This window comes from Petromyzon marinus, chromosome 31 (genome assembly GCF_048934315.1).
Source record: "Petromyzon marinus isolate PM22_M1 ecotype Great Lakes invasive population chromosome 31, UKy_Petmar_22M1.pri1.0, whole genome shotgun sequence".
NCBI lineage: Eukaryota > Metazoa > Chordata > Hyperoartia > Petromyzontiformes > Petromyzontidae > Petromyzon > Petromyzon marinus.
Window position 1 is genome coordinate 5,385,420 of NC_133697.1, and position 18,370 is coordinate 5,403,789.

Sequence of the window (18,370 nt, forward strand, 5' to 3'; positions counted from 1 at the left end):
TCATGTGTATTGGGCCCTAAGAGGGTTACCAAAAATATATAAACTCTAATATTCCCTCCAGCTCACAACAAATTGAAAGCAACTTGGTTGAGTTGACGTGCAAGAACATGTATAGAACTGTGGATGAGGGGACACAAAAAAATGTACAAGGCAATGGAAAAATGCTAAAAGTCGTCCTATAAAAATACAGTATTTCCTTTGGTCATATTGAAAAAATAGTTTTGACAAAAAGAGATGGGATAACAGAAAAGATAAAGAGGATCTCATTGCCCTCAAGCAATTACCACGTGCAATGCCACTACATGAACACAAAGCCTGCAAAAAACAGCAAATGCAGAAAAAAAATTGAAGTTGAAAATAATTACAAAAAACACACACATTTGATTTGTGGTTAAATGTGACAGAAGCGAGGATACTGCTTAATGCTGTCCACCAGCGGTCCATAACAGCAATCATTCAATGTACACTGCAGAAATGAAAACAACAAAAACATTGATAAGCATCTAAACATGAATTAGTTTATTTTTGTATAAAATGTGTTTGTGACCAGCCCTCTATTCTGTGGTTCACTTCCCCTGTTGACGCCATGGGTTAGAAATGCCTTTGTGCAGCAATCAATGCAGTAGCTACTTTGCCCCCTGATAAGAAATGGTCCCGCCATCCATTGATGTGCCACGGCAGATTGCTTGAAGTGTGTAATGAGCCCCCCATGGGAAGGCAGATAGCTTTCAGGTTTACTCTACACCCTGACCCTGACTCCATGATTACTCGACAAAAAAAACATGCAATTCATTAATGTTTAAGGGAAAACCAGAAGCTGCAAACCAAATACCTTAATCCGGTTAATGCCCAACTAATGTAAACATGTAAACAGTCAAACGGTGGGACATTGAATAGAATGCTAATCTGGGATTGACCACTCAAAATGTGAGTAAAAGATGCCCGGGACAGCTGGTGTCCTGACCTGGTACACTTGAGCAGACAACACAGGGTCCGTGATCTGTGATGGATCTTTCAGCATTGCATTCAGGGTTGGCTTGCTGGCTGAAGAAAGGAAACCATTAAAATAATAAATGGTTATTTCTACGATTCTGGACATTTTTGACAATAAAACAGTCTAAACGGTTGATGCATTTGACTTTGACTCCCTCTGATGGCGCAGCTTGCAACTCTGCACCCTCAAAAGCAGTAGCAAAATGTTAAAACCCAAATGGGACAATTCAAACTATATATATGTAAATGCACACATAAATGTTTATATGTATGTAAATGCATTGCAAATATTTGAGCTGTGCCTATTAGTCAATATAATCATATCGCCAAATGCAAAATTGCCATGATGTCACGAGTGGAACATTAAGATTCGTAAAACACAAAACAATACTATATTATATACATGCTGCAATTAGTTATTCTGGTCATGCATATGCATCAATGTCTCTGAAAGCTTAGGACATTTTGCACATGAGAATAAACATTTGTGCATAAACTCTGACCTATACAGTATTATTGTTTTTAAATAACCCTGTCCCTGGTCTGGACAGCCAGGATATTCACACGTAAACATCGCTAAAAACGTGTACACTACCTCATTCAAGCAGTACAAAAAATACTGTGTTATTGATAAAATGTATATCCAGTGACGTTTTATTGGCAAATTGGGCTATCAATTGCATATTGATCCACATATCTCGCTGAAAAAGGATAGCACGCAATGGCTATTGGCATATTCTATGTGATGTCAAGTAATTTCACTTTTATTTGTCATGTCATCAGCATCCCTGTAAGTTATTTACACACCTCGATAAGCTTAAACAATGGTAGTGGATTCTGATTTAATTTGTGCAAAATAACAATCTATATTATGCAAAATAGTATTTTATTCACAGAGAGAACAACGTGGTATGTGGCCATACAGAGTTTGACTGGAAAAGAAAAAAATCTGGCAGGAAACAGAATTCACATGTATCTATGTGATAACCAATGCCTTTTTGGCCAATGACAACTATTCTATATTAAGCCAATTTTTTAATGCAAGTGTCGTAGACATTGTCCACTTTAAGGAAAAAAGCATGTCAGAACATGTTGTAAAACCTAGAACTTCAACACAAATATCATCATCAGGGATGTCCAATTCAAGGCTGGATGAAAGCCTCTCAAAGCTCTCTCAATCTCATGGTTTCAGGAAGTAAAACACCATCAAGTGCCAGCACATTAGCTGATTGAATGGCTCCATCTACATAGCATAATTAAACCAAATTTATGAAGAATAAAAACTGCTTCTTTCATGCTCCCATTATTTGCTCTGAAGTCCTGAATTTTAGTGTTTAGGTAAATGTCTTTCTCATTTCAAAAGGCTCTAGCATTAAGTATTTCCACCCACAACAAGTTAAAGTATGCAAAATGTGCAAAGGTGAGATGATAATTGTAAGCTTGGCATTGCAGTGAAGAATAAGAGGTGAACATTTGATTGCAGCCAGTAAATGTTTGAAAATGATTTTTTTTCAAAAAAGAATCTATGAAATAATTCAGAGAACATGATTGACTTGATTCTAACAGACAAATGCCAGATGAAAAATATATCTCCGCCGTGAACAAATTCAACACAGGAAGCGATCACGGGCTGGCACAAAAAAAGTTGCACTTCATCATCGCCAAGGAGGGAAAATATAATATTAGACAAAAACAGGATGTAAAATATAAAAATCTAGGTCAAACACTATGCAACAGATTCAAATGTCAAGAGAATAAAAATCATGAAATAGATGTCACCATCATGAATAAAGCAATAACTAGCAGAGTAATTGATTATGCACTGAAAGTAGGGGGAAATATAAAAAAGCAAACAGAGAAAAAACGAATCGAAAACCACAAAGGACATTTTGAGGAAGAGGAGATATAAAAAAAATATCGAGATACTAAATAAAAAATACACAAAATTATGTAAAATTATTAGGAACATAATTAGAAACGGTAATAATTAAAACAAATAAACCACGTTTTAAGATCCTTTAAAATTATACTAAAACAGGCAATTATAATTTGGACGTGATCATGAAACAAATGTATATTTACACAAAAAAACATGAGTAATGTATTCCGAATTTACCATGCAAATATTTGATGCTGAAGTTAGTCGACTGAGGTTAATTATGCTGCAGGGATAACAGTAAGCCCATTAATTCACACACCCTGAATTCATAGCACAGCACACCCATGGCACCAACAAAATATAGCTTTATGGCCACTTTATTTATCCAACAATTAAGGTGCCATAAACAATTACACCTCTCTCCCTCTTGACAATCTGCAGATAGATCACATGCTGCCTAATGATGTAAACCCATCAGACTAAAAGCTAGTGTTAACAATGTCGTTGAAGTCTATCCAAAATCAAGTGAGAAGAAAAAAAAACATGCTAAAGAAAGAAAAGCATTACACTGCATTATACTGTACAGCTATCGGATGGGATGGGGCTATGATTGTGCCGTTTGGCTTGCAGTTTTCTCCGTAATAACCTCAATGGCATCTGTGGAGCCTTACAATTGTGCAATTCCGCCCAGACGGCCTCACATTAAGGCGGTGCTTAGGGCAGCCAGAGCAAGAACAGCGCGTGACAAATGATAATGGGGAATCAATACGCGAGAAGATATCAAGCAGCTGAGCTTATGAAGCTGGGAGACAAATTGCTGGCCTACAACGCTCATTTCCCTTAACAAAGTCAACATTGCACTTTTTTACACCGTGTTGAAGGAAAATCAAAGAGCCTTGCCGGGCTGGTAATATTACCGACTTTTTCACTCTAATGGCGTTTTGATTGATTTCCCCCACCCCACCCCCTCACCCTAATGGTAGTTGTATAGATTTTGGAATGCTTTCGTAAAATAGCTGTGTGGGGTAAACATCCCAGAAGGCAAAAAAGTCAAAAATATGAGGCATTTTTGTGAGCAGCTAAAAACTGGAAGCCGGTAACATAGCTGATTCACCATGAAAAAAATGCAATGCCAATCCAAAAAAAACCCCTTTATAGTCATTCTCATGATGGCGAGGATAAGGGCCCAAGGCTTTTTTTTTAAGAGAGTAAAAGTCTGACCTTGCAGCTGACATTGCAAGCTTTTGCACTCCAAGTCTAGGCAACAGCTGTACACAACTAATAAATCAAGCACGTTGAAATAGGTAACTTATCATCAGTAGAAAGCTACGCAGTTTGGTGAAAAGAGCTGGCTTGCAATAAAAAGAGCAGAAATCGTTCTGGGTCACTTTGACCAATGAAATGTGCCGTTAAGCCGGCGTGCAGTTTTTAGCTTTAAAAATCTCATTTACGAGGTGAGGCAGAGGATAATGCTTGCTTTGAACGGTATGATTGTCTGGCCCGCGCGCGCGGTCTCATAAACTCTCAGCTAATCTGACGTCCCAGCTTCCAAGCGGTGAGGGGCTGTCGCCCACTCATTTGTCTTCCTTTTCTTTTTCGCCGCCGCCACCTTTTATCGGCACAGTGCAGCCCTGTTCATTTTTTACTAGACAATTTATCATGTTTTGTTTGAGGGGAAAATGCTTTCTTTTAAATATTTTGCACTTTTTTTGCAGGTTAAGCCGAACATATGGAAGGAAGGAGTTCAAGCAAAATTGCATAGTGCAGGCCAACATAAATAATAAAAATGGAATTTCAGTATCTAACAAAGCATCACAATTGATGCGATGGATAATAAAAATGCTGAAAGTCATTTTACAAGCAAAGAGCGCGCATTTATGACCGCAGACTCAAAGGTGGCCCGCAGTAGGGACTAACAGCATCCACAAAGCACAACCACCGCTCCTGTTATCTATTCAGAAATATTTATTTTTCTCTTATATATATAATTTCTTGCAATGAAAAGGCTCAAATCTGTATTGTTGGCTACCACGACCAGTATTTTCAGTCCGAGGTCAAATTTGAAATGCAGGTACCATTGCATTTTTAATTTGTTCAACTACAAGGTTACAATACTTAATCTTCTTTTAAAAAAATGGACACAATCTAGAATTCCATAATGCCAGAATAATAAATTACTGTAGTTATTACTTTTTTATGCATGCATATTCTACTCTATGTGCTGGATGGTTTTTTACATTTTTTTGCAAGCGTTCTTGTAGGTAATTTAGGAAGCAGTAACAAATGAGAACCTCCATTACCGGTGACGCCGATGAAATTTTTCAACTTGTTTATTAATTAAAGGATACGCATGGTCCTTTCTCACACGGGCGCTGAACCACAAAACTGCTCATCCATCACACCTTTCAGACATAATGGTGTGTGTTGATTGGGAGCCTTTATGATGAATCTCAGGGCATGCAGGTTAGAGAATATTAGGGGACATTTACATAAAGTGGATGGGTCTAGTATTGATGGAACCCTACGTGATAAATGGGATGTTCAAATATCAGGAGACAGTCCCGCTATCTGTCTACCTGCAGCAGCCCTCATTAGATTCCCAAATCGACTCTGGTTTAATTTGTCCTTCACCAGCCAACGCGGCTGCCGACTCAAATCTCGATTATTTATAAAGAAACATTTAGCAACTGCCACCTCAATCTCCTTCCCATCTGCTATTTCTGACAGCCGCTGGGTTCTTTGGCAATACCACAAGATCAAATGTGTTAGAATTATTCCATCATTTTCAACCAACCACGTTTTACTCACTTACGAAAGGATTTACTTCATAATCTATCACGTTTATTGATATTGTATAGTAATTTGCTCAGTCAGTGTTTGCAATACCAATAGTCAAGGTTGTAAAGGTTGTATACCATTAAAAAGCTTCAAGCAATGCAAACCAGTATATTTTAGAGTTGTCAAATTTGCCGAACTGCAATTTACAATGTTCACAATTACACACAAAAGGCAGCTATCCACACCTTCTGGGAAAGTGGATGTTAAATAAATGGTGCAGTAAATATTAATATGGTACAGAGAAGCCAATGTTTACCTAAAGGTTACTGTTTAGGATTTTTCTGTTATATTCTCGGTGGACATGAATGAACAGAAATTGCTTCAACAAACCACAAACAAAGTATTGAGTTTTCTAATGAGTAAAACAAAGCAAAGCAAACGCAAAGTCACAATGCAATCAGCTTCTCTTGCAATGTTTGCGTGTCAGCATTTTATAGCAAGCAACACATCAGCAGGTTGTCAGTGGGCACAATCCCAAAGCAACAGCTATAGCTCCAAGTCCCCATCCCAACATTAATGAAAATTAAAATGACCGGCACGGTGCACACATCCTGGATTATTAAACCAGGCGATAATTTCCCTTCCGGGCGAGACAGTATCGATCTATTTAGGCTAGCGAGGATGAAATAATTGTAACTAGGGAGAGAGGTGATGGATGCTTCTGCCAATATTGCTGAGCGGCCCTCTTTTGCTAATTGCCATGGAATACAATTATCTCATCTTTGTTTCATAATGGAAACACATTACACAACTCCAATATCCAGAGGAAAATTTCATGATTTCACAGCAGAGCTGTGTGGATTGAATTTTATTTTCAATGGGTGGGTGCATTTGTTACCTATTCACTATAGAAGCAGAAACAAAATAATAATTGCATGTTCAAAAACAGCACAGTATAGTTTAATCATAAGGCAATGAATGTATTATGAAATCACAACTACATGAGTAAGTTTACATATTAAAGTGTAAAATACATGCAAATACCGTGTGCACATAAATACAGGGTGCTATTGATATTATTTGCTATTGCTAATATGAATACTCGTAACAATTATAACATCACTTATTCATTAAAAATATATATATGATTCTCAAACTAGACCATCTTTCTCTCTACAGGATATTGCACATAAACGTTATTTTGACACATGTACGCACACCTTCTCTATGATATAATTTGAAGGTTGACTATGACAAATGACACTATAAGCCAGGAAACTGAGCACAACAGACAACTATTTTAATCTTCTTCATGATTAAATTGAAGTAGCAACATGCTGATCTCATGTAATTTCCTCATAAAGTGTCAAAGCCGATTAGTCGCAAGACAATTTGTGTGCACCGCAGGTAAACTAAATAAAATATAAGTTGATCAAGCACATTTTATGTAAACGAACTAAAACATAATAGAAATGGAAAATGAGATTTACAAACCGGGCTTGGTTGTGAAAAAGCACTTTACTCATCATTGCCAAAAACCTTCAAATGTATAAAAAAATAATAAGGCAACACTTCAACTTTTTGCTTTTGACAAAAATTACATGGCTCAGGATCTAACTGAAAAGCTGGTCATACTACATTTTAAAATCTTTATTGTTAACATCTGTAGTCAAGAAAAAAACCTTCAACATCTCTGTCTAATTTTAAGTCACTATTTATTATGCTCACAATCATTAAAGATGTGAACAATCAAGGATGTATTATCAACGATAAGCAAATAAGACCCAGAGCGGATTGGTCAGCAATAAAATTATATTCATTTTTGTTACTTATATTCTAGAATGTGGCTCATAAAAAAATAGGCTTATACAATATGCTTTTCAGTAGGTGGTTTAACCTAGTCCTTATGCAAAATAAAGAAAAAACGGTCAGCATTGTGAACTTTGGTCATCAACGTGCAACAGTGCAAGATAAATAGGATATTTCCAAAGATGTTTTTCATCTGAAAAACAAATACATATCATGAGATTTTTTTCTTGACCTACTGTTTATGGAACAAAATAAAATCAGATAACGGCTGACTTTTTTTTCCTGGTGAATGTGGAAATGTGGAATCGTGTTTGCTTGTATTGTGTCTACCTCTTATGACCTTTCACGTGAAATACCAATTTGTATTCAAAATTCGAGAAATACTTAACATGAAAGTGATGTATGGCTTTTTCATGACACCAAGAATATAACATTAGTTGCAGGATGTTCTTTTTTTTTTATAAATGTATTATACTTATAAAAGATACCAAAAACCAAGCTAGAAAGGCAGTCTATTAAGGGAGCCCCAATTTTGTTGGGAAATTCAAATGTGCAAAAAATGTGTCCAAGGAAAAACATAAATGCACTTACAGACACATGTTGTGCGCATACTCACACCCACACTTGTGTTCTACTCATACAAATATAAATGATAGCACAATTTCTTGTTGAAGTATTTGCTGCAAAATATTGGTACTGCTAAGCTATGTGTTAATCTTCTGGGTTCTTTCGGTAAAGTCATGTAGAATGGAGATAAAATAATAAAAATAATAACAGAATAAAATTATCACGACGTTTCGGCCACAACACAAGTAGCCTTCCTCAGGTGAAGAAACAGAACTGTCCGGAAGACAGCGCTTGAGATGTGTTAAGTTTCTAATTCATCAGTATAGGGGTCCATAATGTTCTTGACAACATGGGAAGTGTCCGGATGGACATTTTTTTCGTAAATAAAAATAAGTTGCAGCTCTATTAAAGATAAAACAGACTTGTAAAGTTGTACTCCATACCCCAGATAACACATTCGTGTACTCACCTGCTTCTCCTTTGGTGGAGATAATAAACATTTCCAAAATAATCCGGGCCATCAAGGCTGGGGAGAAATCAACCTGAAAAAGAAAAGTATATTTGAGGTTCCAATGTTGTCATCAGCAATCTTTCCAAACATATGTAATACTTAAATTTGGGAAATTACTCACCTCACTCATCTATGCAGAAATCGGAAGAATCTTATGAAATATATAATGGGCTTCATTATGAAAAAAGTAATGGAATAAGAGTTTTTAAAATTGTCGTTTTTTAGTAGCTTCTTTAAGTCATCCTCAATTGCATTTATTTTTTTAATGGAAAAAAGCTTGAAATAACTGTTCAAATGCATAGATGCTTTGCAAAACAGTGGTAAATCTCTGATAAACCTGTAGTGAAACCTATATTCTACCTTCCTAAATGATAAGTGATTACATGCATACATATAAGTGAATTATATTAAAATCCAGAGTGAGCATTTTGTTTGTGCATTAAAAAACAATTGTCTTCGAAACAACTGATCTACTGCAAAGAAAACTGCACTACCACAGCATCAACTGTGTATTCTTTGTTCGAACACAGGAGGGAAACTAAAGCCCGCTTCCTTTTGCCATTCTCTCGAGCCAGGCAATAGGCAAGCCCTTGCATGTTTCAAAATATCGCTGAGTTTACCTCCCTGTTTTCATCCTGTCTCATTAATTTTTCATGAGGCCCTGCGAGTTAATGTCCCTGTCTCGCCTGGGCGTACGCAGCTAGAGACCCCGCTGACACCGCCGTGCTTCCTGGATTTTTACTTACAGCGCTCTCTGCACTTAGGGCAAGGCTTATGGAAAACGATCGTGTGCATGATATGCCCAGGGAATTTTAATTTCCACCATGTACTCTGTTTTCTGATTCTTGTGTCAAGCTACTTGTGCTTGCTCATATGTTATTTTTTTGACAAACTGCTCACTGAAATAATACATATGAACTATCAACACAGTATTCGATTTTAATATGACTGTTAAACATTTTTAATTATGAAATGTTATGATACTGAGCTCATGAGGTACGTAATATTACAGCGTAAATCAATTTAAATAGCCTCCTATATCAATTTCAAAAACTTTACAGGTGACAATGTAATTTCACAGGGTTATATTTGAATGCATTATAGATATGCATATATATTCAGCGATTTCAACACAACGATAAAACCCATCAGAACTGACACACTGTAAAACACGAGATGTCATCTGTTATTAAACAATGAGAGATTTAATATTTATTTTGTGTCTCTTGGGCTAAGTCAAGGGTTGCATTATTACCAAGCGATAGTATTAAGAAGCATATTACAAGCAGAAAATGGATATTTTTAAGCACGAGTAAAGTAACGTGAATATATCATACGTTAACCGTCAATAGTAGCTCGAGAATCTTCCAATGTAAGGTTTCTATGACATGATGCTTATGTCAGCATGCCCCCAAAAAACTGGTCTGTGCCTGGTGCTGTGAACATGAACAATATAAAGTAATGCAATTACTGCATTTTGTTTAAATGCATGTTTTCCAGTCAGAAAATGTTTGATTCATGTTGACCATATGTTATTTTGCAGTGTTTAGCACACTGTTTACAGAGTTGTTGACAACGTTAAATCCAAGTGCATTTTTAATACCAATGATCATGACGAATAACAATTACAAGGGTTAGATTATTGTACCAAATTGTTAATCATCTGCTTAAAAACAAATCGTGCAATTGTATTAAAATAATGAAAATATTGCATGGACATCAGATTCTCAGTAAATGCTCTAACACTTCTCGTGTAGGCTTTAAATCAAACTGCTATTGTAGGAAAATTATTTTACCTCATTTGCCAGATCCACAATAACAGCAGCCAATGGCTGCTTTTCGACTCCACTCTTGTACCTGTAAACAATTAGAAAACAGAAACATGTTACAAACCCATACATTTGGAGCAAAATACATCGCGGAGATGTGCTTTTTTAACATGCATCTTTTACCTATTCAAAGATATATTTTAACAAGGCAAAATATGGACTTGAAAACTTTAGTTGAAGGTTAGCAGCGGGGCGATGTGAGTATCCGCACTACTGATCACACTGTACATCCGGTACGTCGCACAAGCCCTGAAGGTCAGACTGCAGGATAGCAGCAGCAGGGTTTCCATCAGGATGAAATCATCGGCTCTCACTGTTTTCCCTGGCGGGTCACTGTAACATGACTTGCCTTCCCTGGCTCCTGAGGTGGCACCACAATTTATCAGATCCCAGCCTTTATCTCAGCCCTGGGTGCTATTACATTTCAGTGCGTTCCACTGAATATAAATCCCATGCGCTTGTTATGGGCACATTGATAGGGAAGAACCCCACTCCTGAGTATCCACGAAAGTGACTTTATGTGACAGCTTCAGAGCCTCCTGAGTCTTTGAAATTTTGAACAGAAAAGGATCAATCACTTCAGGTAAAAAAGAAGAAAAAATCCTTGATTTATTCGGTGCTAAAAGGTTAAGAGAAAAAAGAACACATTAGTAGGAAAAGGGTTAATCGATATGATCAAGAACAGCAGAAATGAATGAAAACGAGCAGAACAACATCCAAACCACATAACTTATAAGAAGCAGTTATTTGATAGAAAATTCGACCTATTTAACAGCTGGATCAATACCGAAGCTTTTATGGGAAGAAATAAAATATGATCGGCGTAGGTTATATTGCAGCAGCAAACCCATTATAAGGGAAAGCCCCAGCTGTGATCATACCGAGGGTTATTTCAGGCAGGGTCTGGGAGGGCCAATAGCACTCCGGTACCCTCTAGTGAGTCTGCAAGGTCATACCTTTGATAGTAATACTCCATGACCTCCGGCATATGGTGTCGTGCATAGGATTTCTTCATACGCTTCTGTATTGATTTTGATATAAAAAATAGATGGTTAACAGACTTAACAGTAGCATCATTGAAGTCTATTTTCTAAGGCATTATATCCTTGGGCCAAAATGAAATCTGTACAGTGAGAACATTTCTTGTACAATGTCATAATGTGAGGCATTATGAAATTCATGAGTTCCATATAATTTTATTTTTGAAATATCTCTAGCGTACCACAGTACATTTTTGTATGAAAGTGACGCGGACAATTGGGACCATAAACCATGGCAAATGCATCAGCACAGTTAACGATTTTTATAACTGCGGCTCTTTCCCTGTGTAACGTTCCGTAATCTTTAATTTAGCTTCTTCATTGACATTCTCTCAAGGAGCACGCCTAGAGATACCTTTAAAACCGCAATCTAAATCGAATTTTCCTTCCGGGCCCGGCCTCCTGACTGATACCTGTCACCGGATGATAAATGACTCAATTTGCTTTGTAATACCGCCTTCTGTCACTGTGGCCCTGGCCATTCATCATCATCCCTGTCAGTGGCACAAAGTCGCCCTGACAGGGGAAGTTGGCAGCCAGTTACTGCACAACACTAGGCCGACACGGGGAAATCGCAGGATGTTAGCATAATAATGGGGGCCGCGAGTGATGCATTATCTGTCGCTGCCAATAAGCCGAGGCCTCATCTGCAGCCGGGCAGATGGGCACACCAAAACGGGCAGGCTAGCGGAAGGGGCGCCTGGCCAGGGTTTCTGCTGCCCGTGAGGATGCTGGACGCCCATGCCGCCAGCATGGAACCGATCGAACGGAGCCGGTGGTTCAATTACACCCCGACGCAGGGACATTCATCATTCAATTAGACAACTGTCAGGATTGACAAAAGGAGAAAACTTCCAACCTGATACTCCAGGGAGAAGATGCTCAATAGCGTGGCCTGGGCATGGCTGCAAGAAAACACAAAGGGCAGAGTCAGCAATAATGGTTTTGCTGGAAATACCATTATGACAACATGTTCTGCATTTAAAATATGGTATTCTCATATATTGTGCCAGTTTTCTTTATTTTTAAGTATTTAAAGGTTTACTAATTTTTCCCCAATCGTCCATCCAATCTAATGCCATGATGCAGTAAATACTTGCTTCCTTTTCTGAACATTGCCATCAAGTATAATTAGAAATATGCAATAAGGCAAATAAGCAATGTTAATATTTTTTTGTTATATTGACTCAAGTCTAGATTCAAGATAGATTGGAACGTATTGTAAAAAATTATGAAATTACTGCATTCATTTGATTAAATTAATTGTGATTACGTTTTGACTAGTAGTTTCACATCAATTGTTTTAATATATACGCTTGAAAACATATATGTTTCCTGCCACCACTCAACGGCCACGATGCTCATTAGATTGTATGTCCTTTCCAGGATTCTCTAGATGCCGTAACGGCTGTTCTCCCACGACAGAAAAAGCCATGTCCTATTGTTGTTGGCAGTATTCATTGGGGGAGGTATTCGCTCACGGCACACAATCCCCACAGAGAGCTTGCACCTCTCGTTTTCTCCAGAATAATTGGCGCCGAGTACAGCTGGCGATGAGACCTCAAGAGAGAATGAGTGGTGGTGAGCAAGCAAGCAAAAGGTTTCTGCGTGTAGCCAAGGGAGGCGCCGTGTAGGCATATAAAGCGCATGGCAGAGCAACAGACCCAGCTCTAACAGCCTAGGCTGTGTTCATCCTGGCCACTGCTATTCCCAAGAGACACATTACAGTCACTTGAATATAAAAACCCAACATGCTCCCTAACACATTTATGTCAGCTTGCAAATATTGTTGTTGCGTGGTCTATTTCAAAATACAATGCAAATGTTTTATTTATATATATCGCTTGTAAGTTGGGTGTAGAACCGATCTGTGTTTTGATCAGGGGTAAATAAATGTAACTTGAAAACATCCCTTTATTAAGACAGGTTGACTGAGGGCAGATGGCTGGGGCCCTGCACCCATTTCCACAAGAGTTCAGGCCCCAACACAGACTGCAGGTAATTTACGGTGACCTTGGCGGCCTCAGGGTCCTCCTTCACTGCCAGCCTGATCCCTGTATTCCAAGGGCGTTGTCCCTCTGACCACAATACCATAGCAACTATGGCCCTTTTACACCAGTAATAAAAACATATACCGTTAATATGCAAATGTTTACATATAATTTAGCTCATATGGTTTATTCAACGTGGTTGAACAGTTTATCTCACGTTAAGCAAGATTGTATGGCTCTAACCATTGGAACTCTCTACTGTATGTAAATATGGAACTATAAATATATTATATTCTTGGTTCTTTCGGTAAAGTCACGTAGAAGGGAAACAATAAAATTATAAAACAATAAAATTCTCACGTTTCGGCTGCAACACAAGCAATCATCATCAGGTGTGAAAACCACAGCAAGAAAATTTTCTTGCTGTGGTTTTCTTGCTATAGCAAGAACATTTTCTTGCTGTGGTTTTCACACCTGATGATGATTGCCTGTGTTGCAGTCAAAACGTCGTGATGTTATTTTTATATTTTTATTATTTTGTTTCCCTTCTACGTGACTTTACCGAAAGAACCAAGAATATGAATCCCTGCAGTCACGAAAGCTTTAAATCAAAATATAGTTTCAAATTATATTAGAAACGTACAGTGAGGGAAAAAAGTATTTGATCCCTTGCTGATTTTGTACGTTTGCCCACTGACAAAGAAACGATCAGTCTATAATTTTAACGGAAGGTTTATTTGAACAGTGAGAGACAGAATAACAACAAAATCCAGAAAAACGCATGGGAAATTTTTTATAAATTGATTTGCATATTAATGAGGGAAATAGGTATTTGACCCCTCTGCAAAACAAGACTTAGTACTTGGTGGCAAAACCCTTGTTGTCAATCACAGAGGTCAGACGTTTCTTGTAGTTGGCCACCAGGTTTGCACACATCTCAGGAGGGATTTTGTCCACTCCTCTTTGCAGATCTTCTCCAAGTCATTAAGGTTTCGAGGCTGACGTTTGGCAACTTGAACCTTCAGCTCCCTCCACAGATTTTCTATGGAATTAAGGTCTGGAGACTGGCTAGGCCACTCCAGAACCTTAATGTGCTTCTTCGTGAGCCACTCCTTTGTTGCCTTGGCCATGTGTTTTGGGTCATTGTCATGCTGGAATACCCATCCACGACCCATTTTCAATGCCCTGGCTGAGGGAAGGAGGTTCTCACCCAAGATTGGACGGTACATGGCCCCGTTCATTGTCCCTTTGATGCGGTGAAGTTGTCCTGTCCCCTTAGCAGAAAGACACCCCCAAAGCATGTTTCCACCTCCATGTTTGACGGTGGGGATGGTGTTCTTGGGGTCATAGGCAGCATTTCTCCTCCTCCAAACACGGCGAGTTGAGTTAATGCCAAAGAGCTCCATTTTGGTCTAATCTGACCACAACACTTTCACCCAGTCGTCCTCTGAATCATTCAGATGTTCATTGGCAAACTTCAGACGGGAATTTATGTGCTTTCTTGAGCAGGGGGACCTTGCGGGCGCTGCAGGATTTCAGTCCTTCACGGCGTAGTGTTACCAATTGTTTTCTTGATGACTATGGTCCCAGCTGCCTTGAGATCATTGACAAGATCCTCCCGTGTAGTTCTGGGCTGATTCCTCACCGTTCTCATGATCATTGCAACTCCACGAGGTGAGATCTTGCATGGAGCCCCAGGCCGAGGGAGATTGACAGTTCTTTTGTGTTTCTTCCATTTGCGAATAATCACACCAACTGTTGTCACCTTCTCACCAAGCTGCTTGGCAATGGTCTTGTAGCCCATTCCAGCTTTGTGTAGGTCTACAATCTTGTCCCTGACATCCTTGGAGAGCTCTTAGGTCTTGGTAATGGTGGAGAGTTTGGAATCTGATTGATTGATTGCTTCTGTGGACAGGTGTCTTTTATACAGGTAACAAGCTGAGATTAGGAGCACTCCCTTTAAGAGTGTGCTCCTAATCTCAGCTCGTTACCTGTATAAAAGATACCTGGGAGCCAGAAATCTTTCTGATTGAGAGGGGATCAAATACTTATTTCCCTCATTAAAATGCAAATCAATTTATAACATTTTTGACATGTTTTTCTGGATTTTTTTGTTATTCTGTCTCTCACTGTTCAAATAAACCTACCATTAAAATTATAGACTGATCATTTGTCAGTGGGCAAACGTACAAAATCAGCAGGGGATCAAATACTTTTTTCCCTCACTGTAATTCTAATATTTCATTTTCTAATTAAACAAAAAAAGCCTATGAAACTCCTCTTATTCATACACCTATTATCCGATACTCCATTTATCTATGTCCGTGAATATATCCGCTAAAAGCATCCTATTATATAAGCGTGCCGAGCTGAAAGTGCCCCAGAACACTCAGCTAGCCCATCCTATTATCGGAGTCTTTGCGTGGATAAATCACCCAGAGGGATCTGCCAGAAGCACGAACCTCATATTACCCCAGCCTTCACACGGATAAGTGACCCGGAAGTGGTGGCAAATTAATCCAATTGTGCGTGTTTATTCCACAATAGCGTGGATAGCGTAATGGCATCATTTTGTTGCAGATAAACAGGGATAACGGGATCGATCCCCCCATATCAAATCCACCAAGAGGCGTTTCAGTGTAACTCTTATCTTGTGGTTGAGTACTTAACAGTGTGACTCCTCGGGTTGTGAATTTCTCATTTAATGTACTTGTGAATGAATCATTTAAAGTCGTGGTTAAGCCCGCAGTCATAACTAGTGAAGTGCTTCTACAGACATTGAAATGTAAGTGATGTTAATGGTGTCACTTGAGTACTATATAACTTGCTTGACCAGAAATATTAAGTATTTTTCCCCTCTCAAGCACGTTTGAGCCAGGGACCACACCACCAAGTATCTATTAGCTATTTGTCAACTGTGTTCCACTATTTAAACATGTTGTATGTACTGTAGAAGCTGTGAACTGCTGTGATGAAAAGTGTTTCAAAAGGTCGACATTAGTGTGACTTTGCAAAATTACCAATAGTTTGTTTACAGACGTGTTATCTGCATATAATTCAAAAAAAGTTACTTATAAACACAAGCAAAATTTTCCGCACTTGCACGTGTAATGCCTTTTTTTGGCAGTCCCCTGTTGGGTGAGGGGCTTCATCCATGAACTTGCGGGTGGTGTCTGTTATTTGACCATACTTCACCACACTTGTCAGTGCCGTTTGGTGAAGGCGGGAGGGCACATAGCAGCCCAGCACAACAAATGACTGCTGCACTGCCCCCTGCCGATCACCACGTTTGCTTACTTAGATTACTTTAAAGTGGCAAGGAGAAAAACAATCATTCACGTAACCGCTGGAAACGGCATTTCAAGCCCTGGTCAATCCACTGCTGCATGAATGCAAACGCAATACACCATTTATATTTATACTGCCTCCAAATCCAACATCATACTCCGCAACATTGAATATTGCATTATGCTGCGTAAGTAACTGCAGTTGCGCACCAACGACAGTATTTTCAATATCAACAATAAAGTTATAAATAATAATTTATTTCGTGTCATCTTACCTTGGGAATTTCTCTATTAACGCTTGAATACATCGCCGTACCGGTCGCAGTGGCTCAACGAACGAAACTATCTCTTTGTATTCCGCAAGTTTCATTTTTTTGGCAACGTTTTAACACGTGTTAACTATCATTAACTCGTTTATTTAATGTATCACATTGTTTTAAGTTTTACGGGGAAAGCAAAACCCTCGCCGCATACAAACACGAGTTGGCCCCGCGTCACGCATTACGGACAGAACGCGTTCAGGATCGTAGGATGGATTTATCAACAATACGCAATGACAATTACATAGGCGCAGCAGTTATATTTATACTTTTATGAGGTAAATATCTGCGGTAGCAGACATCTGGGGGGGGGGGGAACTGCGTGCCCCGGGGGCCTCGCCTCACGACGACGACGGGGTGAAGATCTCTCTACCCGCCCGTCTCCTCAGCCGCACTCGACTCTCTCTCTCTACCCGCCTCCCACGAGGTGACAGCGAGGGGAAAGGACGAGAAAGAAGGAGAGACGAAGAAAGAGCGGCCGCGCCACCCGAGGTTCAGGCCTCGTCGTCAGCTCTGCGGCAACTGGGGATGGAGAGGCCGGGGCGGGGGTGGTGGTGGGCGGGGGGTAAACAAACACGCGCGCGCTCGCAAAAAAGCGCGGGAGCAGCAACGCTTTCTCCCATTGGCTACTCGGGTGGAGACCCTCAGTGTGTGCGAAGAGCGGAAGCCAATCAGCGCGCGTTTGACTGCAGTGCCCGGGAGGTGGGGGGAGGGGGCGGTAGGTGGCTCCACCGCAGCCCCGCCCCCCTATTGACACCTGTGTTGGCAATGTCGCTGCGCTTCGTGTTAGAAGCAGAGACGATACATCCACTTGGATAAATAAAAGCTTAGATTTTATTGTGACTCTTCGGATTTTCACTTCCCTGAGTGCATTTGTTCTCATCATCAGCCATGGTCTATCCACTGCTGGGTTAAGGCATCCGAGCACTGCCGCAAGCCATTCAGGGTGATACAATGCCACAGTCCCGTTTTTGGACCTGCCAATGAACTATTTATAATGCAACCTCGCCGCTCCATCTCTGCAGTGGTTGAGGTTTTGGTCGTTCTCTCCTTTAGCCGCCATTCCATTAGCAGTGTCTGCCATTGGCAGTCGTCCCTTTCACATACCGTGTCAACCCGTACAGATTTACCCTGTGTTCTTGTACAGGGAAATTTAGTTTCCAGGTGCATCCGGCGGACAACAGCATGTTTTCGTCTATTTGTGTTTCTCCCTTGTGATGGGACTTTTTGTAGGATGAACGTTGAGATTTATACGGGCACGGGGTGAGCAATAAGGTCTGAATTGGTCTTTAATAAGGTAGGGGCACCGATAAGGGGTTGACATGAATGCTTTCAAACCATGACGTGTTCTGCGAAAGGCCACTTA

General features: G+C 39.6%; 1 protein-coding gene across 2 annotated transcripts in view; it reads right to left on the bottom strand.

The window, feature by feature from the left end:
* The window catches only part of CDIN1 (CDAN1 interacting nuclease 1), a 30,434-nt gene extending 12,855 nt beyond the window's left edge, over nt 1-17,579 (bottom strand). Inside the window, exons 1-7 of one of the 2 annotated variants that reach the window (XM_032964294.2) lie at nt 16,960-17,579; nt 12,266-12,311; nt 11,323-11,387; nt 10,334-10,394; nt 8,496-8,568; nt 965-1,044; nt 417-466 (exon numbers count right to left, since the gene is read on the bottom strand). In XM_032964294.2, the coding sequence (XP_032820185.1) occupies nt 417-466; nt 965-1,044; nt 8,496-8,568; nt 10,334-10,394; nt 11,323-11,387; nt 12,266-12,311; nt 16,960-17,054 (470 nt within the window). In that variant the 5' untranslated portion in view covers nt 17,055-17,579. The other variant, XM_032964295.2, reaches the window with a different exon arrangement.
* Between the last annotated feature and the right edge of the window lie 791 nt (nt 17,580-18,370).